The sequence below is a fragment of the Anser anser genome (genome assembly GCF_964211835.1).
Source record: "Anser anser genome assembly, chromosome: 10".
Lineage (NCBI taxonomy): Eukaryota > Metazoa > Chordata > Aves > Anseriformes > Anatidae > Anser > Anser anser.
In genome coordinates, this window is record NC_139730.1 from 3,268,805 (window position 1) to 3,294,673 (window position 25,869).

The window sequence follows — 25,869 nt, forward strand, 5'->3', positions numbered from 1 at the left end:
GCAAGGTCCTAGTTGTCAGTTTACATAAAGCAGACATTTCTAAGCACGACTGCACTGCAGGAACTGCCTCTGATGGCAGCCTCTGACCCGTCCTGGAAACCCGCTGGTAGACTCAAAGGGTTCAGAGCTTGCCCAGTTCAGTGTGCTTTACCCAGGCCTTGTCAAATCACCTCTTATGTCTTCTGCCCTGCAAAAGGTGTCCCAGATTCCTTCCTTGCCTTCCTCTCACCCCCCATTTCCAACAACTTAGCACTGAAAAAAGTTAAAATCACCTAGCTGAGGGCTACATGTTGGAGCTTTCACCCTGTCATCTGCTGGCAATGTCTGCTAAATCCTGCCTGCTGGCCCTGCCTGCCCAGAGGTACAAGGAGCGTGGGTAGATGCTGTGACGTACACTAACACCGTGTTTTTTACTTAAATAAGCTTTCCTGTGTTTGCAGTCTGTCTTGCCTTTAATATGAGGTGACACCTTGAGTGACATGTTGGCTTGACTGAGGAAACGGTGCTGCCTGTTGGCCTTCAAATCCATGGGAACGTGGTGTGGAGAGATAGGAATAACCTGTCCTGTGAACCCAGAATGGGCAGGACTGGGAAGCACGGGCTTAGATCTTGGTAGGCAGGACTTTGGTTTCTCCTGTGTATAGCTCTCCAGTGGCCAAGACAGTAAAGGGGAGTAGAGTGCATGAAGGGGGGTTTCTCTGCAGCTGGTCACAGGGGCCCATCTCAGGATAGGAGAAGTGATCTTGCTAGGACCCTTCTCGCCCTGCTACTCTGATTTCTCTGCTTAGTCCCTGCAGCACCAGGTTTGTATTCCCTCCCTGTACCATGCCAACCGGTCAGCCTGTCAGACTTCACCCTTGTCCTGGGCTCCTCATCCTTCCTCAGGAGGAATCCCCCGAGGACTCATCTCCCCGTGCTCTGCAGCCCTGCTGGACCGCCGGTTTTGGGTGAGAGCACACAAATCACAGCGACCACACGAGGGTGCCAGTGCCGTTTACCTACCGCGATTTGCTGGGAGCAATGAACTCCAGGCTGTAGCTGGGGCTGCTCCCTGGTTCGGGGACACCTGTCCTTGGGGGACACCACTGTCCTGGGGACCCTTCTGCTGCAAGAGAGGGAGCGTGGAGAGATGCGGTGAGGCAGGCCCAAAGCCAAATCAGTGTCCAGGGGGACGCAGAAATGTAGAGATCTCTGCTAATAGAGAAAAATCCTTCTGTGGGCACAGCTACGCCCTGTGCAGGGACACCAGAACCAACTTCAGTGCTGGGCTGAGCCATTGGTTTCCATCTCATCGGAGGCGCGCTGCCGAGGGCTGTGCAGCCAAGCGCTGCAGTGATGCAGCTGTTTTGCTGCAAGGCCCATTGGCAGCGGTTGCAGCTGAGAAACGGAGAGCGCAGCCTGCCTCTCGCCCCAGTGGACCCTGAGCTCTTGAACAATCACAGATTGTGCGGGGGGGTCTGTGATTAGCTGCTGGTCTTAGAGCTTTGGATTCGTGTTTTGTTTTCCTTTTGTTCAAATTGAATTAAAAAAAACCAAAACGCTCTCTGGCAGGAAAAGCAAACATAAGGGCTGTCTGGGTACAGGGGAAGCCCTTCTGGTAGAGCATCCTCCCCTAGGAGAAGGAAAAGCTGGCTTTGATCCTTGCCTCTGCCTGAGGGGAGATGGAAACCTTGGTCTCTACAGGACCCCAGAGAGTACTGTAAACAGCAGGCTGCAAGCATGACTGGTGCAGAGAGTTTTCCTTGCCCTTTCCTGTTATTTTAAATAATTAATGACTTGATGGAGCAGGGAGTGCAGAAGGCAGGTGTCCTGTCTCCCTCGAGAGGAGGCTGTGCACCCGGCTAGACGGACGCTTGCTCTCTCGTGATGAATATTTAAGTGTCTCAGACAAATTGGAGTGGCGCCAGCGGGAATGACTGAGAAGGGCTGAGCCTTCCCCACCGGGTACCCTAGTGCCTGAGGGCTGGGGAAACAGCTCTGAAAAGGGCAGGCAATAATCCCTGCTGGTATATACGTACCGTGCCTGGCCCAGCGACATCCCAGCCCTGGGTGGCACCTCTGGCTCTTGCCACTCTTCCCTTACTCTGGAAGAGACCCGTGGATGGAAAGCTGTCCAGATTTAACCTGCCACTGTTAGCATCGTTGTCTGCACCTCTTCCAGAGCTTGAATCAGCTGGGATTGATCACCTATGGCTTTTCTGCTGCTTAATGCTCATCTCAGAAGAGAAGTAGCACAGATGTACTGGAAGTTTGCACCTGTGGGCTTGGGTGTTTCCAGCGGGCAGAAAAAAAAGCAATGTAGGCAGTTCCTTCCATCCTTCCCAAATAGGTTTGTGTTCAGGTGTGGAAGGGATGAAGGCTTTCTGCTGACACTAAGTGCAGAATGTTGCAAGGATTTATTAACGATCCTAAGCACTTGCCTAGCGATCCATTTATTAGCTAACAGACCTAAAAGAGCATTTGGATTTTCCCACTAGCATTGTACCATAACAGATGACGGGGGCAGGTGATAATTTGAGCTCTTTTTGCAGTATATTCCTGATACTGACCCTGTCTTCAGAACGGTGTTTGACTTTATTTCATGTGAAGAATAATTCTAGCTAAGCTGGCTTTGTGCTCTTTCTTGCTTAGAAGTGAAGCTCTCTGACATAGCGTTTTGTGCCCAATTTTTATGTGTTAGTTCAGGGTAATCATTATTTTCAATCTCCAGCTTTCAGAAATCATGAGTCAGGCCATTTAAATCCATGCCATTTTAAAACGCGCCTCTGTTTGCCCTCTGGTTCAGTTGTATACACAGTGATTTGAAAGTCAGTCAGATCTGCAGCTAACCCTGTAACGCAGCCCACAAACCAGCATGTGTTTACGCAGAAACAGTTGCTTACCAAAAGGTTTAGCAGATCGGACTTGAATTTATTTCCTGTGGAAACAAAACTGGAAGGTGACTCCTCCTGCCTGCAGCTGATTGCAGTCCGCGAAGCCGAGCCTCTGCTTCCCCGGAGCTGCCCACAGTGGGGGAGCCCGGCTCAGGGAGCAGCCTCCAGCCCCGGAGGGTTGGCTTTTCTGGCATATGCTGCCACGGTCAGGAAATTAAATGCTGTGTGGGAGAGGGGCCGACCACGTTCTTCTTCCTGTGTTAATGGGCTGTCGGTACACGACTGGGTGTCAAACAGCACAAGGTGCTGGGATAGCTCTGCGTGGAAGCACCCAAATCAGTTCCTTTGGGCCCTGTGGTGTGTGGCTGCCAGTGATGCCATGGGGCACTGTATGTTTGTGCTACGTTACGTCCTCGCTGTGGGCATGAGAGAAACTAAATGTACTGACTCTGTGTCCTGGTTTTCAAACCGCACCTTCAGCTATGTCCCATCAGCATGAAATGCACGTTAGGGCTCTGCCTGCATGTCTCCATGTGTGGCTCCATCTGATTTGTTATTTGTCTGGGCCAGGCTTTTAGTTGTCCTGTAGGCTCGGTTATTTTTGGTGCTTTCTTTGATAACTCTGGTGCTGGGACATGCTGCAAAGCCAAAAATCCTCTGGGGACATCCCAGCAATGCACACAAACAAACACCAGCCCTGTAGCTTCCAACAGGCAGACATACGAAGCTTTCAGAAACACTGGAAACCTGACGGGACTCCGCAGAGCCACTCTGGAAGCCTGAGAAAGGATCCATCGCTTTCCTCAAAGGCTGTATTCACCTCCTTGCAGGGCTTCCAAGAAGGAGCAGCTTGTTAGAGGGACCTGTGGAGCTTGAAACCTTTGCCAGTAATAATTCAGGCTCAATTCTGAAATCAAATATTTAGTTAAACAGAGACTGTCTGATGACTGGATTAAACACAGACGGCCTCTGAGTGAGCTTAGCACTTCATTTTTTTTTTTTGTCAGTGTCCATTTCACAAGCCTGTAATTCCATTTTTCCTGTCTTCCCAGACTCTGCTTATCCTGCGTAGCCTCTCAGACGATGTAGAAGGAGGTATTTCAGCAGAGCTGTTGCTCCTGGCTCGGGAAGCTGTATCACAAAGCAATCTTCTCTGTCTTCAGGCTCAGGGAGAATCCAGTGTTACGGGATCGGGATGAAATCACATGCTAGAGAAACACAAGGGCTTGTGTTTGGTTGGTTTTGAGGAAAAGTCTCGAGGAGCCCAGGGAATGTCAGAGAGAGCAGGTGAGCAAGTCTTGCCTGGCAAGGCGCCGTGTGGGGTTGACACAGATGGTTCAATGCACGCTAACAGCGCCTGGAAGTTGCAGTTGGTGATTTGAGCTTTCCTGTCCCGTCAATGCCATTTTCCAAAGCTCTTAGGCCTTTAAATCCCTTGCAAAGATAAATGGGCTTAAGCTTCTATGGAGCTCTGAAAGTGCAGCTTACACTCAATTAACACTGTCGCCGGGGTTGTTCCTGGTGGCCGGGTCGCTCCCCTTATCTCTGCCCTTCACTGACACCGCTTCACTGCAGCTTCTAACTCAGTTCCTTCTCCTTGCACTGGTGGAGAGCTGAGCTCACACCCGTCCTGTGGGAATGCGTGAGAAGCAAAAAAATCTGCTCAGGGGATACTTATACCTGAGTGACATCTTAGGAAAAGTACTACAGGGAGGGGAGACGCGTTACTTCTGTGATGCTTTGCAGTGAGGAGGGCTGGAAAAGCTCATTGTGCTCAAATTCCCTTCAGTCTGAGAGTCTGAGATTTGAACAGCAGCCGGGAGATTTCTGGTGGGACAACCTCTATCTCGCAGCGATTATCAGGTCCCGGCGGTCATCCCGGCTCTGCTTTGAACCGTTCTCCTCGCTAGCTGAGGTCAGCCTGGACTTTCAAGGCCAGGAATATTGGACTGATATTCTCTTAAAACATATACTGTGCGGAGGGAAGTGCAGAGGGAAGGATCAAAAGGGCAGAAACATTCCTCCCTGACGGTGGGAGCAGATGCCCTGTGATGCAGCCGGTGTCCTGTCCCTACCAGGTCTGCATCCCGTGGTTAAACTGAGCAAGTGTTGGTTATGGGGGGTGGGGGTGGCTGCGTCCTATAAACCCTGACGGACACTGCTTCCTAATCCCCTCACTGACGTGCCTGCAGGCAATGTTTTTATTCTCACTTTCTGCATGTGTAAAAGAGGGTGGGTCCTCTGCTTCCTGGGCCTCTGAGGACTGCCTGGCTCCTAAAGGCAATCCTGTCCCTGCTGTTATCAGGAAAAGAGCGCAGCTGAAACGCAGGATTTTGTAACCAGTAAACCTCACGTGCCGAAACCTCCTGCCAGAGGCACAGCCCTGAGCTTCTCCAGTGTCATCCCGTGAGGCTCGATGCAAAATTTTTAAGCGACACAAAAAAAAAATCTTACGTTTGAGCATTTAATAAAAGGTCGATAGAGCTGCGATGCCATCGGTGCCTTCACTTCTGACTCCATGGTAAGGCATGGAGCGCAGCAGGAGCCGGGAGCACGCTGCCAGGAGGCAGCAGCGCAGCTTTGGAAGTGTTTTTCTGTCTCTCAGCAATTTTCTTCCAGAGCCCACAACATCTGTCTCTGTCCCCAGCCGCGTGCGAGTGCCCCGAAAGTTTGTTCCAGGCCTAATGAGTAATTTCATGGTCTTGGAGGCGGAGGCGAGGGGGGGGGGGGCTGGGACGGCAGCTGGAGTCGTGCGCTTTGCAGGGAGCTCTGCAGATGTCAAATCGCCGACAGATGGCTTTTATTTTATCGCAGCCCACCAGGCTTCCCTTTAAAGTCTGCTGCTGGAGTTCCTGGCGATCAGTGCAGAAACAGCTCCGACGCGGGCTGCTCCGTTCCAGGGGCTTCCTCGCTTCTGGGCACGAGCAGCGTGGAAAATAAAGTCATCAGCGGGGGGGAGGTGGGGGAGCTCAGCTGGGCGTCAGCTCCACTCCGCTCGCGGAGGGAGCACGCTCGAGTGCAGAGCGCTTGGCCTGCCCTGCTCCTGTTTTCAGCGCGACGGGCTGGCAGAAGGGAGGGATGAGAGAACAAACGACCCCGGGCAGATGTGAGATCGGATTGCTCGAGCGGCTAGAGGGTGCGCGCGGCGTGCGAGCACATACAGAACGAGCTGGCGCCGATTGCGGCCGGTCTCAGCAGGCCTTTAAAAAGCACAAAGCCCAGCTTTCTCCCTGAGAAGGGACAGAGTTATCTGCAGAGAGCGATAATCTGCGCGCAGCACAGGAAGCAGAAGGCAGATGTTGTCATATGTTTGTCGCGTGTTTCCACCACAGGGTCTTCCTCTGGGACAGGCCTGCAGATCTCGGGCCCTGGAGCAGGATTCGCACAGCTCCGCGGACTCCCCGCGCTGTGTTTATCCAGCGCATAAGGACACGCACGGCTCTTCCTCCACCTGCCCACGTTCCTCTCGTCTGGAGAGGAAGTTTACATTCGCTCCCTGTGACTCAGAAATAGAGCCTGATTCATTTTCATGGTATTACAGAAAGGGAAAGCCAAATGGCAACCAGTCTGTGCCTGTAGACACCTGTACCTCTCCAGCTTTCTGCTGTTTATCTCTGGATGAGTTTCTGTCGGCACTAGCACGCTTCCCCTGTCGAAGCTTCTCTTTGCAGGGAAGGACTGATCAGAAAGCGAAGTTTTCTACCCCTACAGCTAAGAGGAAGAGTGCTGGTTCTCCGTGGCCGCTTGCAGAGTTCCTGAAACGGGGCTAGTTCACGTTGACACTTCACGGGGCAGCAGTGGGCTGTCACCAGAAGGAGCAAGCACCAGACAGGTCCGGGAACGGCTGCAGAGGTACCGCAGCTCCTGAGCTGAGCGCTGTGCCCACGGGGAGCTGCAGCTGCTCTGCCTCTTACAGGTGCTCAGCACTAGCAGGTCCCACTTCCAGTGACGGCGGCTGTTGAGGACCGGCTATTTGGGAAGTCCTCTCGCCAGCAACCTGGGCTTCTGCCCCATGCCTTGGCTCCCTGCTGTGATACAAGGACAGCAGCTGCTTGGCGTCCTTGTAGGCTGCTAGTCCTCAGAGGAAGGGGTGGTGATTTACTTTCTGCTCCCTGCTCCGTTCGTGGCATGATGGGTGGGTTATTTTGTGCTAGAGAGACTGCGTGAGCATTAGTCAGATTTTAAAATCTCAGATTTTTAAAGTCAGGTTTTAAAAATCTCACCCAAGGTGTGCACAGAGAGGCTTTGGTTGTGAGGTGGGAACCTGTGACTGGCACTACAGCCAGGCCAAAACCCGCCTTTCCCATACCATTCCTTCCAAAACCCACAGTGCAGCCCTTCTGTGCTGCCCAAGAGAACACGGAGCAGGACTCCAGGTGGGTGGGCTGTGAGGAGGGCAAGGAAGGCTCTCAGGCCTGGAGCAGCAGTCGTGTTAGAGGTAAGGCGGTTTCCTCTGGGCTGCGGGAAGCTGAGGTTCGAGCCACCGCTCTGAGCAAGGCAGAAGAAGGTTTTGGCCCCAAACCTGGCTCTCCCTTAGCGGCAGCCTGCTGCTGGCGGAGAGGCCACGCTAGGGTTCTGCTCTCTCATCGTGTGCCTTGACCCCCCGGAAGAGCTTTGTTCAGAAGTGTTCCACGGGCTCTCAGATTAGAAGCTGGCGTTTCGGTTATTTTCTGGTGGAAAAAAATATTTAATTGGAAAAATTCCTGTGTGCCTCTGGTATGCTTTCAGCTGGCAGCCTGCCTGCCCCTCTGAAAATATTTCGGATTTTGAGCGCGAGCACTTTGTGCGAGGCTGGTTTCTTTGCTTGCAACCCTAGCTGAGGTATCCCTTTTCCCTGAGCGGACGGCAGGAGCTGGCTTCTTGTTACGTGGCAGTGGAGTGACCTTCTGGGGCTGCCCTTCACGGGAGAGGACGGCTGAGACAGGCCAGAGATCCTGTAGCGTTTGGAGCAGTAGCCACTGCCCTGCTGCTCCTAGCAGTCTGCTGTAATAATTGCCACCGCCCCCAGCTCTGGCAGACGTGTTTGCAAAAAGCTCTGCGGGCAGTGGAAGCAAGCTGGTTTCATCATGACAATGTAGTTACCCTTTTAAGGGAAAATTCCCTCCGGGAGCCAGCCCTCAATTACCTCCTGCTCGAGCGCCTTCTTGCTGGGGATGTCTTGTAACCCGGCTGAGTTACAGCCACAGCGCTCTGCAGTCGAGCACCTCACTGCTCCGGAAAAAAAAATGTAATTAAACTCTGCTGGCTTCTGTTTTTTGCTAGTGATTGCTGAGTCTGGAAACTGCAGACAAAACCCAAAGGGCTGGATCCCCTCATCGGTGCAGAAAGGGTCTGTGGACGTTGCATCGCCAGACCTGGATGCTGTTCCTGCAGCATTAATGGGGCAGAAGCGGTATTCATCCCCAAACAAGTTTGTTGCAAGATTTGGGAGCCCGGGGTAGTACGAGTTTAGCAGACACACGAGTGTCTACCACACGCCAGGGAACCGGGGTAGGCAGTGGCTGCATTTCAATTTGCCGTTATTCACCGTGCCGAATGGGAGGGGTCCTCCAGGGGTCCTGATTCGGAGGCCTAAAAAATTCCTTCCATTCCGCGGCCGTGCCCCGCAGCCCGTGGGGCGGTGGCTGCCCGCGGCGGGGCGGCCGCGGAGGTTGCCCTCTGCCCCTGACCGCAAAGGGCTGAGCGGGAACACGCGGCGCTCTGGAGAACAGCCCGTGCTCTCTCTGTTCTACAGGGGGGGTGGCTTTGGCTGCGAGCCCCCCCCCATTTACATCCCTCGTGTTCAGCACTGAAAATGGTTTAATTCCAAATGAGCTGTTTACCAGAAAAACGCGACGCTCTTGAATGCAAACGTGTCAGAAGGGTGAGACCAGGCTCCTAAAGAAGTTCTGGGGACTGCTTCTTTTGACGTCTGTAAATTTGCTGTGTTTGTCCTAGAAAATGGCGCTTTCTCTCCGGGCAATAGCAGACCCGTTAAAAACATCAGCCCCGTACCTGTGCGGCTGCTGCTGCCTTGAGCCAAAATAAACGGACCGCAGCCCACGGTGTGACTGCACCACCTGAGAATGAAACGCTGGTCCTTGGAGGGAAGAGTCGCAGAGGAGACAGGATTGATCCCAGTGCCCTGTTTGGAGGACCGAAATGCACAGGAATCCTGTTCTGCCTGTCTAGATCCAGACTGAAAGAGCTTCGCCATCTTCTGAGCTTTACCAGGGGTTTCAATTCTCTTCCCCCATTAAGATCAAGGCAGAAAAGAAAACTTTTGGCAAACTTACGTAAGTAGACAGGAAGTAATTACATGAGCTCCATCAAAACACGTAATATCTGTTTCAGCCTTTTAAAAACTCTTCGAGAAAATTATCTAAAAATTAGCTGAGGTGTTGAAATTGTGTTTTCATGCTGCAGAGCCAAATTGTCCACTTTCGAATCGTCAACTTTTCAAAACCTTTTTGTACATTTTTTAAACTGGGACACTTTTCTGAGTACCCAGTCCTCTGTTAACAGTTTTGAGTTGCTGCTTTAACCTGAAAAGGTTTTGCCAGAAAATTTCTTGCCTGCGATTCCCTGATTGCACAGTTGGAGGTAGGTGGTTTTGAACCCGCATGGACAGAAAGGCAGAAGCGTGGTGAAGCTGAGAGCACTGTCATTCAAATACACGACTATTGTTTGCACTGACAGCCCTGCAGAAGTTCATTAGCTCTTGGCAGTTGCAAACGAGCGGAATTCATTTGCCTGGCTCAGGAAATTCAACCCGTGCTGTTGAAAATTCAGCATTTCCAGGAGAAAGCTGATGGAAGGCCTGGTGGCTTGGACGGGAAGGCTGATCACACGCGCGGGACCGGCGCTGGAGGACGTAGGTTTGGATCAGGACCTGCTGCGATCTCCCTTGTGACATCTGGCCATGTTCTTTCTTTGAGCTCCATTTCCCCTTCACCGCTGTTCCTTGCAAATCCACGCAGTCCGTTAGGCACCGGGCAGCGCTGTGCTGTCATGTTGATGTGGTCTAAACAAACGCAGAGCATTTTGCCAGCATTTCAAAACTGAAATTCTTGTTGCGAATGAAATAGCAGAGGAACTCGGAGTTTTGTTTGCTCGGTTCTTCACCCTGAGACTCTGAGTCATGCTGGCTTGCATGTCCGCTGGACTTCTGGAGATCTTCTGGTGTTTTGTCAACTGCAGTGACAGATACCTCAGTGTGCAGTGACAATTCACATATAAAACCGATTAGCATTAAGAAGCATTTCTTTCTCTGCAAGGTGGGTTTCATTGGAAAGCAAAAATATTTTTCCTCCAAAACTATTCGAGTTTTTTGTGGGTGTGAGGGGAAAATACGAATATCGTTTAAAATCTTACTGAGCATCTGAAAACCATTTAGACACCAAGAGGGAATTAAGTAAGGGGTAAGGGGAAGCCAGTAACAAACTCAAATTTTTCCTAATTTCTGAGTAGTTCTGAGGGGAAGGAGGGTCTGGATCTGTTTACGATGCATACATGCCACATCCTTACCTGTGCGTTAGGGCGAGTACTGAGCACTGCCTTCCCACTGCCTGCCCTCTTCCTACCTCTGACCTCTTCCCTTGCAGTCTGCTCCAGGTGGCTTTCTCTTTTAGGCCAGAACATCTCCAAAACAATTCAGCTTCTTATTTCTCGTTAAAATGACCGGTATGGTAGATTTTACAGCTATCTGTAGTACTTGCACAGTATGTCTTGTCCATCTATGGGCTAGGAATAATAGTTCTTTAACTACTAATCGACCAAAGAAGCAAGATTTGGGGTTCCGTTCCTGATCCTTCAAAGGATAGGAAAAGTCATCAGAGGACAAGTTGTCAGCATGGGCTTTTGGGGGTTTGGTTTTTTTGGGTTTTTTTTGTTTTTTTTTATAAGAGGACTTTGGCTGGTAACATTGTTCAGGTCGTCTAATGTTTGCTGCAGAATGTCAGTACCACCCTAATTAAAGATGAAAGTGTCCACCACAGGAAAATGGGTTTGGAGTCCAGCACTTCAATGCTGTGTGTCTTTCCCTTCGTTCTGGAGGGTGAGAAGCTCCACTGTCTCTCTTGGTCGCACAACAAGGCTGAAGTCATTCGTGCCCACAAAACACCGTAAGGCCTTCACACTGGAAGATGCTATACAAGAATTGCCAATAACGTTTAGTCAAAAAAAGAGAAAAAAATGGAGCTGGTTTTGGCTTTGTTTCCCAGCATTTCAATCCCATTCATTTATTTTGAGCAAATCTTTTTAAAATTCATTTCCTGACTTTGAAAAATGCCTACGTTGCAGAGCACAAACTTATCCCCATGGGGATGAGTAAACTGTCCCATGGATCCAGTGGGGGCGAGGAGTAAGGAGGTTTTCCTGGCAGAGACACATCCAAAACTTATGGAGAGCTTCTGTCAGAGTGCTGAGCTTTCCAGGAAGGAGCTGTTCTGGCAGAGAAGTGGGCACGAGATGGGAAAGGGGAGAGAAGAGAGCTGAAGCCTGGAGAAGAAGAGGACGGGAGAGGAAAGCTGGGGAGAGCAAGGCGGTGTGAGCTGGGACTTGCAGAGCGCCGCGCTGTTTGTCATCCCGCTGCTCCAGGCGTTCCACAAGATCCCCAGGGAGAGGGCAAACAAGGTTAAAGGACCGAGCAGCCCGTGGGGGTTATTAGCCGCTACGCCTGCTTGCTGAGGCTTCTGCCAGTGTCCTGCAGAAACCATATGGCTGCACAGGACCGCAGGCACTGCCTCCATCTGCCGTTCCGCGCAGAAGAGGGAAGACAGCACCGCCCTCGCTGCATATCTGCTCTTAAGAAATGCTCCTGATGGAGGTCCTCCTGCAGATCCCATTCCAGAATATCCCCACCCTGTGCCTGGAAGACCTTTCTTAATGCTTCAATCTTCTTTGCTGCAAATTAAGCCAATTTATTTTTTCCTTTACACAGTGGATGTGATACGCTGCAGACAACCATCTCTCCCGTAACAGCTTCTTACAAATGGGGTTTGTAATATTCCACTGAAGTTTTCTTTTTTATCTATAGCTGTGAGCACCGGTGCTTTATAATAAATATGCACTAAGGAAGGATTGCTTCAGCGCCCTCAGACACAGTTTTACCAACTCTCAACTGGGCAGCCCACTAGGTCAGGGAGAGGGGACCAGCGCTGAGCAGCAGCAGGTGTGAGGGTCAGCCCCCCTTGCTCTCCGAGGGGACATTTGTCGGGCTGATTTGTCGCTGATGCTGCAAAGAGGCGAGGAGTGGATGGAAAACACATTGCTTAAAGTTCCTCACACTGCCCCAGACAGCAGGGTTGCTGCCGAGAAAGAAATCGTTAATGCTTTGTAACATCACATCGGCTGTTTTCGCAGGAATATTGTGGGTTGCAGAGCCATGAGGTAAGGCACTAGAAGAACACAGTGACTAAGTTTCCTGGAACAAATTAAGCACTGGCTTTCCGAAGTATGTGAACTTGCATAGCATAACAAAACAGGGATCTCTGTTCTCTAAACACGGTGGATATGTTCTGTGCTGGCAGATTTTCTAACTCTTAAACTGGAAGGGGAAATCTTGGAGAGCTTTGCTGTTGATGATTCATGTTTAAGATAAAACACACATTTTTTAATAGCAAGAATAATAAGTCACCGCTGTAGACTAGCCAATGCTGTAGTAAATCCTTTGGCACCCTGGGACTGGAAGAGCTCTTTCTGCTCTTTCTCAGTTGCAAATTATTGAGCTCTACAGGATCACTGGATGAAACCTAGGACCCTCATTCTCTATTTCGGATTATGAAATAACACAGTCTCTTCTAATGAGTAAACTATGACCGTGCATTGAATTAAACGCAGTCACGCAAATGTTTCACATGCCAGTCCTATGTATGTTTTCGTTTTCGTGGGCTTTTTAATCATGTTTCATGGGCTTTACTTAGTGCTAGACACTGCCCTTCCTTACCAACATCAACTTCAGGCCAAAATGTGATGTGTTGTCTGCTTTCTCAGAAGAGGAGAAATTGCCTTTTTCTGTAGTATATCTGTAGAAATCAAGCTAGTCTTTTGGAAATTCCCTTGGGGAACTGCCCCCTTCCCGGCAGTGGCTTTCAGAGTTTACCAAGCACATTTACCCAGATGAAGCTGAGCTTGTGCAATAGGATGGCATGCACACTTGCATTCTTTTCCCTGCTTCCTTGTAGCTTCTGAACCCAGTTTCCACCCAGTTTCACAGAAGGGAAGCACTCGCTACGATACCAGTTCCTGTCTTCCTGTAGCTCGCTGGCATCCGTGCAGGGGAACGAAGCTCTGCTGCTGCTCACCACCGCGGGGATGACCGCTGGGTGAGTTTCGCACTTGCTACACGCCAGAATCCACGTGAAGGCATTAAGGATGGCCCCGAGAGCACTTCTGGAGCCTGCACTCGGCTGGGTGCAGCAGCACCAGCTGTGTGCCACCCGCAAGCCCCGGTGCTGCTTCTCCTTCCTCCGGGCTTGTGGTTAGCACAGCAGCTAGCTCGGCCCAGCCTGACCACAGCCCGTGCAACGCGCCCTCCTCCGCAGCAAAGCCCCCACGTGCCAGTCCTCCTGGCTCATCTTTGCCCCTGTTTAGGACAAATGGCTCTTAAACAGCTGATATTTAAAAGGGGGTTTATTGCCAAATCTCAAAGCTCGTTACAAGCAGGAGACAAAGTGCTGCCTTTCCACTGGCTGCAGCAGCTGCTTTTCAGATAGTCATCCACATTTGCTTGCTTGCAAGCTCACTTCCTTCCTGTCACAAATGTAACCTGGTGGCACAGCCTGAAACACAGACTCACGCCCCAGCGCTCCGTGCCCACAGGGTTCCCGGGCACAAGAAAGCAGCCTTAGTGCAGCCAGAAATCAGATGGTTAAGGGGAGAAACAAAAAAAAAGTGCGTGGTGGCAGGATGTACGCTGAAGCTGGGAGGTGCTGTAGGAGGTCGGAGCAAAGGCTTATCAGACCAGGATCCCATCTCTGACTGTGACCAGCACTGCCATTTGCAGGGGAGCATCTAGAAGCACTCCAGAAGGCAGCTACAGGGTAGCCCACCCTCCTGCCTCAGGCAGAGCCCAGCTTATGACCAGAATGAGAAGAACAAGTGGGAGAACTGCAGAAGCAACGTGATCCGTTGTTTTCTGGAAAGTCCCGGTGAATCAGGCTTACGGCTGGGCTAGACATTTTAGGATGAAACTGCTAACCCTGCTAGAAAAAATAGTTTAAAAGTCTCCAACGGACTGTTTTCAGCAGTAGAGTTACCAGGTGCTATGGAGATTCCACTTAAGTTATACCTATTTACAAGAAATAATACAAACCTACTAAGTTCTGTTAGTACAGCAAAAACTGTCATTAGCTGTAGCTTGTAAAATGATTTAATGTGCTCATTTCCTAACAAATAGGGTTGCTTTTTTTTTTTTTTTTCTGTTAAGATTCCTACTGATGGGTATTCAGTAAAATGTCAGACATTTATTCATTAGAATATCCAGTATTATATAAAAATATACAGTAAATATAAGCACATCCTGTAGGTTTGGCTGTAACAGATAGGGATGTCTCGCTATCTTCATCAGCGCTTTGCCAGACGGTATCCACAGAACACACTGCCACAAGAAACACCCGTGAGAGCAGAAGCATTTGTATATGCATTAGGGGACTGACCCTCCCGTAAGTTATCTCCATTCTCATGAGTTTTCAGTTCCAGGCTTTGATTTGCCCATCCTGGAGGTCAGGACTGGCTTCCACTTTGGATATGAACCTGCACCCGGAGTTTGCCCTGGTTCATGTGTCTTCCTGTTAGTGTGAACTTCTCCCCATCTGGTTTCTCTCTTCTTACAGACCTGCATCCTGCAAATGCCTGCCTGCTCTCTGAAGCTGATGTCCCTCGACTTCCAGTGCGCACCAGGTTCTGACAGCTCACATTCATACCACACAGTGTTCGGTAAACAAAAGTGCACATGCAGAAAAATACATTTAGATAGCAGATAGGCACGGAGTATTGTCTATATGATTAGCCCTTGTCCTAAAAACATCTGAAAGGCAAGTAAGACCCGCGGTTCACATTCAGTCTACAGCAGCAAATTACACAGATCCAGAGTTTGCTCCAGGCTGTGTGCCTGGCAGTGGGCTTAGGACATAGGAATCTTTTTGTCTCAAAGCAAAGCTTTTGTGGCACCTGGGCCCTGAGTGTCTGGCTGTGTAGAACCTCCCACGTGAGAGAATAAGAAGTGATTTTCCATGCATTGTCTACAGCTGTCTTCAGAGGGGGACAGACCACCCTGGCTGCTTTAATCAGAATCAAAAGATATGGAAGCACCAGCTCTAGTCACTCACTACCTATCTTGATGGCTCTGGGTGGTGAAAACCAGGGTATTTGGAAGCCCAAAGACAACAATTCTCTGCTCAGATCTGAAGAGCACATGGGCTAGCCTAAGAAGAGGTGCAGATGAAGCTTTACTGGGCTGCTGCAAAGGGAGGTGTTTGCAGCCCACTGCAGCCTTGTGGAACCTGGGGAATTATACAAAGAATAACAGAAGAAAAGTGCTGACAATGAGAGAAAAAAGATAAGGTAGCATGTCACTCCTTAAAACCAGTCTGGAAAGATCATCCTTTTCTGTGCTTCCAGAGTCTGGTTTAAGCAAAGGAGAAGCCCTTCAGGATGTCATACGATTCTCCTGAGAGCAAAAACTGTAGGGAACAGGAGAGCAAACTTAGCTCAGGTACAGCACTGTACAGCAGCGGTGCAAAGACATGATTTTATCACAACTTTAATCACTAGAAACCATGGGAATTGTGTTTGCTTTCAGCAGGTGGGTGGGGGAGCTGTGGGAATTGTGCCAGAGCCTCCTGCAATGCTTTCCTCAGCCCCTTACGTAGCAATGCACTTTTATTTTCATATACTTAAGCCACAGGGACCAGCCCCAAAGTTGTGCGCGCAAAATGCCTTTCCCTCCGTACTCCAATTACAGATGTCTGTGCCAAACTGTGGCTCTCAGGCTAGCCAGGACGCAGCAGGTAGAAACCTGCTAAATAGGACGAGGGTCTCATCCAGACCACCTGCCTGAGATGCACGCTCCTATCAGTTAGCATCCCACAACAGAGAGCCAACAGCTAAGGGAATGTACATCAGTAACAAATGAGCTTCTTAAGGACAGGCTCTCCCGCGAAGCCCCTGGGCATCTCCTGGACACAAGCTGTCCAAGCATCTGGCTAATTGTTCCCAATTACAAAGCAGGGATTCAGAGTTATCAGGTAGGTATGGTCCTTAAAAATAAGCATGTGGTGCTGCTGCAATACGCTCCTTCAAAGGCCAAGTGTAACCTGCCCTGTATCTTTGCCTCAGTTTCCCTAGTAATGAAACAGGAACAATTAATACGTGCCTGGCAATGATGCATTGAAACTTGCATTCATTTACACAGTGCTTAGCCCGCGTAAAGCATTGCCTGGCTGGACTCAGAAGAGTGCCTAGATCTGAGGACACTCCTCGTAGCCAGGAGCTGGCCAGTTTTGCTTGCCTCTGCGTGCGGTCACTAACTGTGGATGTGGTTTTACAAGCATCCTTGGAGAAGCTTAAGCCATTTATCCTTACATTCCTAGATGTCACTGGGCCAGGTGCTCCAGGAAACCTTGCCAGCAAGTGTATAAACAAAGTAAAATATTCTCTGACTGCATTTATCTTTGAATGATTGAAGTGGGAAAACCGGATAGGTGCCAGTGTAATCTGGTATCTGCTTGTAAATACAGACAGACGGGGGCTTTTGCTAGAGAAACCATTCTGCTCCTTTCAAAATTCTGGCTTGGTTTGATTACCAGAAATTTTTAAGGCCTGATCCATTGATTTGAAAGTACTTTGGACCAAGTCCCTAAAGAGCATTCACATTTTTGAAGCTGTTCAATGTCCTGTAACCTTCTGCTGTGATGAGAGGATTAGAACCGGACTGGTACGTACAGCATGAAGAAAGAGAGGAAGAGGCTGTAACTGAAAGCTCAATTCTGTCCCATAAACATGGTGCATGCACAGCAAAACACCACCTTTTGAACACTGGCCTAGCAATGGTACAAATCATAAATGGCAAATGTTTAGCTTTGATTTTGAAAACCAAGTCTCTCTGAAGAGTGCGTCAGGGAGCACTTCTCCTATAAAGAGTCACTAGATCCTTTTGCTTTTCTTTCTGTTTCTGTGCTGCTTCTTTTTTCAGTTCTCCAAGACCTTTAATTTCTTGCAAGACTTGCGTAGCTTGCCGAAGTTGTTCTACCGCCTCGTTGAGTAATGTCTCTGCCATCACTGGGGGTCCGTTCCCCTCCTGGACCTGTTCCAGCCCTCCACGTAAAACCTTCTGCAGAAGTTTTTCTGCCTTTTCCCTTTCGCTAGCAACTTTCTCCTCCATTTTAGCTAAGCAGTGATGGGAATCCTTGGGGAAACCTTGACCTGGAGGTGCTCTCTGGGTATTTTTGGAATCTGACAGCAAGTCTCCCAGAGACGAACTGCGAAGTTTGAGGCCTGAAGTGTTTTCTACAGAGGTTTTCTTCTCAGTAGTTGCTTTTACACTCTCCTGGCCTGTTTCTGAAGCTAAGGAACTCGGTCTCTGTTCTGCTGAACTTTGCTGTTCCTTCTCAGCCAAGATTCTCCCGTTTTCTTCTTTAGTTTCAGCTGTTGGGGATGTGGACTCTGCTACTTCACTGGCTTCGACGCCGTTCACTGGGGGCTTGGAGCTGCCAGACCCCAGATCTTCCAACCCCCCAGCTTCCAGGTCGCCGTGGCTGGAGTTCATAGTGGCTATCATTTTTTCTGACAGAATCTTAGGAGGAGGAACAGGAGGCTTTGTGACATCTGCAGCAGCAGTCTCAGCAAGCCTGTCTTTGCTACTGTCTCCTGATGATTTCAAGTCTTCTGTGTTTTCAAGTTCAGAGACTGGTTGGTCCCAAGCCACTTTTAGCTTGTCTGGCACATTCTTAGGAAGAGGAATTGGAGGTTTTGATGTGCCCTTGCTGCTGAGCTCAGCAAGTTTCTCTCTGTTCTCCTCACCTGGCGCGTTGGATTCTTCCACATTCTCCTCTCTGCTTACAGAGTCCTCTTCCTTGGCATTCACATCGTCCTTCGATGCTAAGCCTTCCTTAAGCTTCTTATCTGGAGGCAGAGGCGTTTTATGTTCCTGGTCAGAAACGCTGTTCTCTGCATCCTGGTTTTCTTTTGTGCCCGTGGGTTTTGTAGGCGGCATAGGTGGCTTTGGAGTTTCTTTCTGAGGTGGCAAATTGTCACTTTCGCTGATAGTGGAGTCAAAGTTGGGTGGTCCATTGTCTACTATATCCAGATCTAGTCTCAGAATACCATCTGACGTAGACTTGGCAGCCTGAAACATGAGAGAACATTTTCAATTTCTATTCCATCAATCCTTTAACTTGAAGGAATTGCTATGGATACAGCGGTACAAACACTTGCGGCATAAAACTTAAGCTGTAAGGGGAAGGCAGGGGATTACTGTTTCACACATCCACCCCCTATTTATACTTACATCTGTCGAGGAGAATCTGACTGATTACAGAAACGGTGCTCTCAAGAGCAGCTGCTTCTATAGCTCAAGAGCAATCTACGGAGCTTGTGCTTCTTCCGTGCAGCACCACCCCGAGCCACCGTCTAACAGCAGTTGCATTCATCTAATAAGCGAAAACCAGTGAGATCTGCTACGCCAAAATTTAATGAGCTGTGATAATCGTGAGTCCCAAACACTTCACCCGACAAAGGAGGAAGCAGGGTCAGATCACGTACGCTGCAGCAAATCTCGAATGCATCAAATGGAGCACCCCCGGCCCTCTGCACAGCCCCGCTTTTCCTCCAGACCAGCACGTTCTGTGAATGTCATGAGCGTTTTTGCTGCTGAGTTATTTTCCGCCTGATAGCGCAGCGACTTGCACAAGAATAACAAAGCCAATAGCCACAAGCAGTCAAGAATTAGGACTGAAGCACAGAAATATTTTTTTTTACTACTTCCTTTGAGCAGACCATCTCAAAACGTGCTCCACCGTAACCGTAACTTCTCTGTTTTCCTCTTGGTGCTCCGCTCTCAGCTCTGCACAGCCTGAATTCCTCATCCTGGGGTAGCTGGATCCCTCTACCCTTTTCATTTACAGCGTGCTTCCCCAAAGCCCTCCTGCTTTCAGGACTGTCCTATTTCCACGTAAACATGTAAAACAAATCAATCTTTGGATGGTCAGCATACGCTGAGACCACTTGAGCAGGGATGCTATTGTAAGACCGTTGCCTTCTGCTTGCTCCCTTCAGCCTGATTTCACCTCTGCCTCGCTGGGGCCAAGCCTCAACCGATCAGACCTTCAAACCACAGGCTGCGTGCAAATCTCTCGAGCAGGGGGGGATATCCTAAAAAGGGTGGACGCGGTAAACGCGCTACAGGGTGTGAGCTCAGCACCCCGGAGGGAGAAATGCGATGGCAGTTCCTGTGTGAGGGGGCCCAACGCCGCACAAAGGTGCAGCTGCAGCTCAGGCCAGACTCCTGCAGTGCGGAGAGTTTAGGTAAAGTTTCTCTTGCCTTTCCAGCCCCTAAAACAGACAGAGGCAAGCTGCATCCTGGCTGCTTGGCCCTGACCCCTCCTTACCTGGCCTGCTTTGACACTGAAAAAAAATCATCCCATTTCCTTCACGGCGCTGCAGCCAGCAACTGTGATACTCATCTTTCTGCAGGCTCTATCCTCCCCCTTTCCCCTCATTCCTGCTCTTGAATTTGCAAGCCAGTTTCCCCCAGATTTGGCTGAAAGTGAGAGCTCTTGCAGAATGAAGTATCTCATGAAAATAGTGAGCTGGCTTCCTGCTTTACTGTACCCATTGTAGGCATCACAGAATCTGCGCATCGAGGCTTCTGCAGCTTCTGTCAGATTTTGTTCTGTTTTTTTCTGGAGGGATAGATGGGCACCTATGATTCACTCCTATGCATTTCTCTAGAAGAGACACTCTCCCTCCATTTCTATGCAAAGTTACAACTCCTGGGGCACCTCATCTTCTGCAGTAGGGACAGCTGAGTGCTGCGCAGACACATAAGTCAGAGTCTGGGAAGTGTGAAGTAAGAAGGTTTGATTTAAAAACCTTCATTGCTTTAGATTAATGGTCTCCTAACGTATCAATCTGTCCGTGGAAGCTTATTCGTAAATCACAGGAATCCCGCATTAATAAGAACTTCTCCCATAGAAATGAACTGCAGGTTTATTCTGTGGTGTTCTTTCTTTCCTTCTTTTTTAAGTGACAGATCCAGAAAATCAGTTACGAGTAGACAGGCCAGTCTATAAAGCTGCCTGGGAGAATAATGTATTCTGTTTCAGACCTAAGGAAGGGTTTGTAAACCCGAAAGCTTGTCTGCTTTTTCCAGTTAGTTTAATAAAAAATACTGCTTCTCTCCACAGACCATGCAGTTCTTGTACCGTCAGACCATTGTGGCTACAAAATCTTCACTTCTTAGAAAATAAATATAGGAGCTTCAGTCTCTTCTGATTAAAGTGAAACTGTAATGGCTCTCACCAGACAGCACAGCGGCTCATGAGTTATGGAAAGCTAAATATATCGTAACGTGTTGCAGCAGCTACAGATCTATGGGAACCTGGAGGTTTGCTAAAGAGGTGCTGGCGCCGTCTTTCCCAGAGGAAGCCGTTTCCCTTGTGAGCTTTCTCTGGGCTGTTCGCACCTGGGTTTTCCCTGGGGGTTTGCTGGTAGCTGGACGGAGCAGCCTGCTGTACTGCTGATCCCAGCTGGGAGACGGCCCAGCCCCCAGGCAGGGCACCTACCTCCTTTAGGTGGCTTCTCGTGGGTGGCCGGCGACCTTGGGTCATTTTCACTCTGTCCCGAGTTACGTGGTCCAAGGAAAGGCTCTCGTCTACTTTCACCTTTAAAAGGGGGAACGGGAGGGAAAGAGAGAAGAAAAGAGGTATTAATTTCTTATGATCCATCTATAAAGGTGTCGTTGGCACACAGGAAGGGACGCAGCATTGGGATCCAGGATGATTTTTGAATATTTCACCGTTACAATCTTAGCCTCAGACCTTCGTTTGCCTGCAAAGCCCCGCACGTACGTGATGGACATTTAAGGCACCAATCCCCTGTAAAACTGCGTTTATCTAAAAGGCGCTCCAGATCAAAGCATCCAACCTCCAGGTCTGGAATCGCTAACCCTCCCTCTGCCAAAAGGGCAGGACAGAGAAGGACACAAGCGGGCTTTGTTGTCCCCACCCCAGCCTGGGCTTGGAACAGCTCCTGCGTGTGGCAGAGCACAGCACCCAAATTGCTGTTGCCGTCTCAGAGGTGAAAGCCCATTAATAACTGTGACCTGACGGTGAACTGTATCAGCAGTTCTTCGTAATAGCCCTTCCCTTGTACGGCTCTAATGACTGCAGGAAGCTGAATAGAAGGTGTGAGCAGTGACCTGGATTAATTGCAACTGTAGCTGAATTAACAAATTCATTTCCTGGCATCAGAGTAGAAATCACACATGGGCAGCGAGGTATCACAAAGTGGTTGAGGTTGCGGGGTACCTCTGGAGGCCATCAGCAGGGCCACCTAGAGCAGGTCGCCCAGGACCACGTCCAGATGGCTTCTGGAGATCTCCGAGGAGATCTCCAAGGATGGAGACTCCACAACCTCTCTGGGCAGCCCAGGCTGGGAGGACCCAACCCTGTCGCAGGTATTTCTCGGTGTCTGCCACCCTCCCACGCTGCCTGGGGCCGGGGACAGGCATCCCGTGGGCAGCAGAGCCTCTAAAGCCAGCCCAGGCACTCTGAGGTTGTCCTCAGCGTGGTGGCAGGGGTGTCAGCGCTGGGCTGAGGCGTGGGCAGCCAGGGACGGCTGTCGTGCAGCTCTCCTCTCTTCGCAGCTCTGCCACGTTCTGCTGGCCACAGCTGAGGGTCGGAGCCAGTGCGGAGGACGGCGAAAGGTCAGCGCGGTTTGCTGCCCTTCGGACCACAAGGCTGTCCGATAGGAAAAGCTGGTGAGGGTGGAAGAAGGATTTAAGAGGAAAAATGGGTCCCAATCCCTGGCTGACACGGCAGGGCGCTTTTACGGCTTTCAGTGGAGAACAGCTAAGCCAAGCCAGCCGAGGGCCTGACCCGTTAGCTTGTGCCTAGCCTGTGCAGCAACACTTCAAATCTGAGGTCTGATCCTAACTGGAATGAAGGAGCTCCCTGCTGCTCCCAGCTGCCAGCAAAAACCTGACACTGGATGTCATTTACCCAGGCAAAAACGGAGCATGTTCCAGCCTCTCCTCCAGCTTTTGCCTTATAAAAGCAAAGACCAAGCTCTCAGGGTTTAAATTCTCCAGCACCACACCAACAGGGCTCAGCCCTTTACTCAAAACTTTTACTCACTGCTTTGGTTTCCTTTGCTCAACACATCTTGCCGATTTCTTAGTCTCCTAGCTACCCTGCCCTGCTCTTGTGTGATTCCCGTGGTGGTGGTTTTGTGCACTTCCTTTCGGTTACAGAAACAACTGCAGAATTGATACCGCTCTTTCAGTTTGGTTTGGGGCTGATCACACACGAACGGGGAGCTGAGCAAGGTCGGTCAGGCTCCAGGATGTGCGATTTTCGTCCTTGCCTCTGCACATCAGGAGGAGAGGAGGACTGGGGCGTGCAGGTGCTGGGGCCAGCTGAGAGGCAGGCAGGAGAGCAGCTGGGCTGAGAAGCCACGGAGTAACTTTCCACTGGACTTCAGACTGCAGGCAGAATAGCTGGTGCACTGAGTCACTGCAGATTTTTCCAGTCTTGAAGACTGGGCTATGTCCTAACCAAACACCTCCATTTCCAGGCTGCTTGGTGCTGAGAATCACGACACTGGGGAGGAGACAAGTCCTTCCTGGCTTGGTGCTGCAGCTGCCTCTGTGCCCCAGTGGCTTCCTCCAGGACAGTGAAACATCAGCGCATTCGCTGAGGGTCTGATCCAAAACCCACTGAAGCCACCAGACCATCTTCCACTGACTTCGGTGAGCTCTGGTGTCCCATGGGCTTCTCGGTGAGACATTAGCTGTCATCAGTACAGACCGTGCTTCTGGCACACATCTACTCACCCTGCTGCCCCTGCATCTAACCCTGCCAGAAGAGAGGGGAAAGCAGCAAGAGGTAGAAGGGCGCCAACACCTCCCTGCACGTTCTAGCTTCTTGGGCTGAGAACTGAAGGGACTAAAAGCTCCTAGCCCGTGGGGATGCAGCTTGGTGTGCCCTGCATACCAGCTGTGAATGGGCTTTCTCTTTCCTTTGACCATGCCTGGCATTCAGCGTGGGGTCTCGGGCAAGTTCTCTTCCTAGCTCAAAAAGCAGTGAATGAGAACTGACACAGAAATACTGAGGTTGAAAACTGTTTCTCTTACCTCATCAAATACTTTGTTTTTGCCTCTATTGATCCCTTCATTAAGAGCTTTTATCCACGATTCCTTTTCTTCCGAAGTTGGAGCTTGAAATTTGATATCATGAACCTGCAAGAGTGGAGAGAGAATTTTGCCTAAGCATTACTTGTCAAGAACAGAGAGGCAGCTTTCTGCTCCATGTACATCCCTTCAGTTTTTACATAACATCCAGTTCCAACCTGTGTTTAAACTACAGATTCCTTTGTGCTTTGGCAAGTATTTCGCTTCACAGCTCCCATGAACAGAATTTTGTTACGCTGAACGGTTTGTTGCTCTAGTTTTATTTTCGCCACTAATAAATAAAGAAATAAGAAAGTGAGAGTTTTTTACTTCTGCAGAATGCGTGGAGCAGGTCTCATGGCAGCATAAAGTTTGTACGGGGAATGGTCAAACCGTGGGTAGTGAATCAGACTGAAAGTCCAAGTTGTTCTGCAGCGGTTCCAATGCTATAAAGTGCTTTATCCCCAACTTCCCCACAGGCTGCGAGAAGAGAGTGGTAGGAAACCTGCATGCTGCGGGCTCTGCCCGCTTCCCTGTTCCTGCAGCTCTGCAGAACAGAAGCGATACAGGGATCCAGGGCCCTGACTTCAGCTGCACTGACACTGCTTCAGCTGCGTGTGGACGGGATGCAGCACGAGGGCGGCGTAAGTGAACGAATTCACCGTACCTTTTTCTGTTTGCAAATGAAAAAATAAAGCAGCGGACACCGCAGACATAAAATTTCTGGGCTTTGAATGGCTGTCCTAAGAATAAAAAAAGATGAGGCCATACAACAGGCAGCTGGCAAAAAGCATGGGACAGAAATGTGGACGGGAGCAGTGGGCAATTGTATGGTTATTCCCCATTATGGTTATAATTGTATGGTTATTCCCCATTCAGCCAGGTCTGTCCTTCCTCCAGCGTTATCCCAGGATGTGCTCAGTGTTTTGAATCTCTTATTGACCACGGCAGAAACAATAGGTAGGGTGCTATTTATTTTTTTTTTTGTTGTGTCTGAGCTCCTTATAGGTATTGCGTAGCTTTGCCCTAGAGTACACTTCAGGTGAGAGAAACGCCGTCTTCATGTTACAAGTGGCAGACTGGCTTGGATCCAAATAGCCCCATTGTGTGCCTTCATCTGCAGTGTGCAGGCCCACAGGTAGGTTCTTGTGCTAAAGAACATCGCGCGAGTTGCAAAATCAAGCACTCAAAACTTGGACAATCCCAAAGCCGCCTAGGCAGCCTTAACTCAGCCTTGCTGCGCAAGTTCTTCGTATCACCGGCCCTAACGGCGGGCGGTGCTCTTACTGAGCTGTGCCACAGCGTGTTTTATGGGTCAATATGTCTTACGGATTGCGCTCTGCTCAAGCCCTGCCCTGAAGACACAATTACTGAGTCCGTTGATGATCTCTTCTTTGCTGCTTCTCACTACAATGTCTGTGGGCTTCACAAATAACCTTTCAGAGCAGTTATCCGCCTTTCGCAGATGAGGAGGTGAGCTACAGAGAGGCTCATCCAAAACCCATACTAGGAAGGTCTCGTTTGGATATTTTTTTCAGGTATTTGACATGCTACAGCTATCCAACATCTTTGCATTGCCTTCAAGAGCAATGCCTCAGCCTTTTTGTAAATGAGGCCCCACATTCGGAAATCACAAGAGGGTCAGAACCTCCGGACTATATAAAATGAGGGAGACAAAGCTAAGGGTGTCTGACAGTTGAATGCTCTTAGCAGCTTCCTGTTTTGTTTACGGTACAACAAAGTGGAAACTGTTTTGGGTCTCAGCAGCTCCTGAAATCTTACACACGTATGCTCTAGACATCCTTATTGGGACGCTCTCCTGACCAACACAGCACCGTCAGAAATTCTGCAGAGCTAAAGCCTGATCTCCTTACGTCCAGCCCTGCTATTCTGCTAGAAACTTGCTGCCCTTCCTTTCTGTACTTATTGCTCACTTCAGTGCCACAGTTTTCCACCTGCACATCACAACGACAAGGTGCAACACCCTCCCAAACAGCATGGCCAGCAGGGAGTTAAGCAGCAATTTTGGGGAAGTGTATTTGTTTGATCAGTTTGCACGTAAGGTGATTGGGGCCACATGTCTTCCTAAGAGCCCAGAGGAGGGGTTAGGGCCTGCACCACAGCGCTCTGGAAAAAGAGCTCTTTGTCTAGGGCACAGGAGGATCATGCTAACCAGGGAACCTAAAGGAAGGCAAGGCTCCAAAACACAGTGACAGCCAGGTTTTGTTTTAGCCCAAGCAGGCCTGGTTTTGTGTGTGCTTAAAAACTTTTTTGTTTGGAAACGATTTTGCCCCAAAGCTTTGTGATTACAAAAGCTTATGAGAAAGCTCTACTTGTGAGCAGCTGAGCTGTCACACTGCCTGGCAAAGACCTGGCAGCCCACACTGGGGTTTAGAAAGCTTCGTACATGTTGTTCAAGGGAAGGATTCCTGCCTCACTTCAAGCTTCCTATTCTAATGCCACTTTCTGTGCCTCGTTCTCGGCCCCGGACAAAAGCTGCTGGCCTCCCAGAGCTGGGACTGTGACTAAGTGCTGGTGTCAGCTCGCGGCTGCGCGGCGGGGCAGAGCGAGGGCTCTGGGGGATTGCTTGTCAGCAATGAGAAGCTGAGGTCTCCCTCCAGCATGCAC

The 25,869-nt window shown here is 49.9% G+C and overlaps 1 protein-coding gene and 1 long non-coding RNA gene across 10 annotated transcripts in view; one reads left to right on the forward strand and one right to left on the reverse strand.

The window, feature by feature from the left end:
- The window catches only part of LOC310904598, a 57,073-nt gene that overhangs the window by 2,050 nt on the left and 29,154 nt on the right, over nt 1-25,869 (forward strand). For 4 of the 9 annotated variants that reach the window (XR_014588453.1, XR_014588454.1, XR_014588455.1 and 1 more), the window contains exons 3-4: nt 22,647-22,821; nt 23,721-23,885. The exons of 1 other annotated variant lie outside the window; for it this stretch is intronic. This is a non-coding gene — a long non-coding RNA (uncharacterized lncRNA). Of the gene's footprint in view, nt 1-13,036; nt 13,178-18,204; nt 20,471-20,740; nt 20,937-21,717; nt 21,832-22,646; nt 22,822-23,720; nt 23,886-25,869 lie in introns of those variants that run through there. 4 more of the 9 variants (XR_014588460.1, XR_014588457.1, XR_014588461.1 and 1 more) reach the window with 4 other exon arrangements.
- PLEKHO2 (pleckstrin homology domain containing O2) overlaps nt 13,467-25,869 on the reverse strand; it is a 28,815-nt gene continuing 16,412 nt past the window's right edge. The window contains exons 4-6 of the mRNA XM_083849587.1: nt 23,206-23,310; nt 20,636-20,734; nt 13,467-18,198 (exon numbers count right to left, since the gene is read on the reverse strand). Of these exons, the coding sequence (XP_083705713.1) occupies nt 16,969-18,198; nt 20,636-20,734; nt 23,206-23,310 (1,434 nt within the window). The 3' untranslated portion in view covers nt 13,467-16,968. The remainder of the gene's footprint in view (nt 18,199-20,635; nt 20,735-23,205; nt 23,311-25,869) is intronic.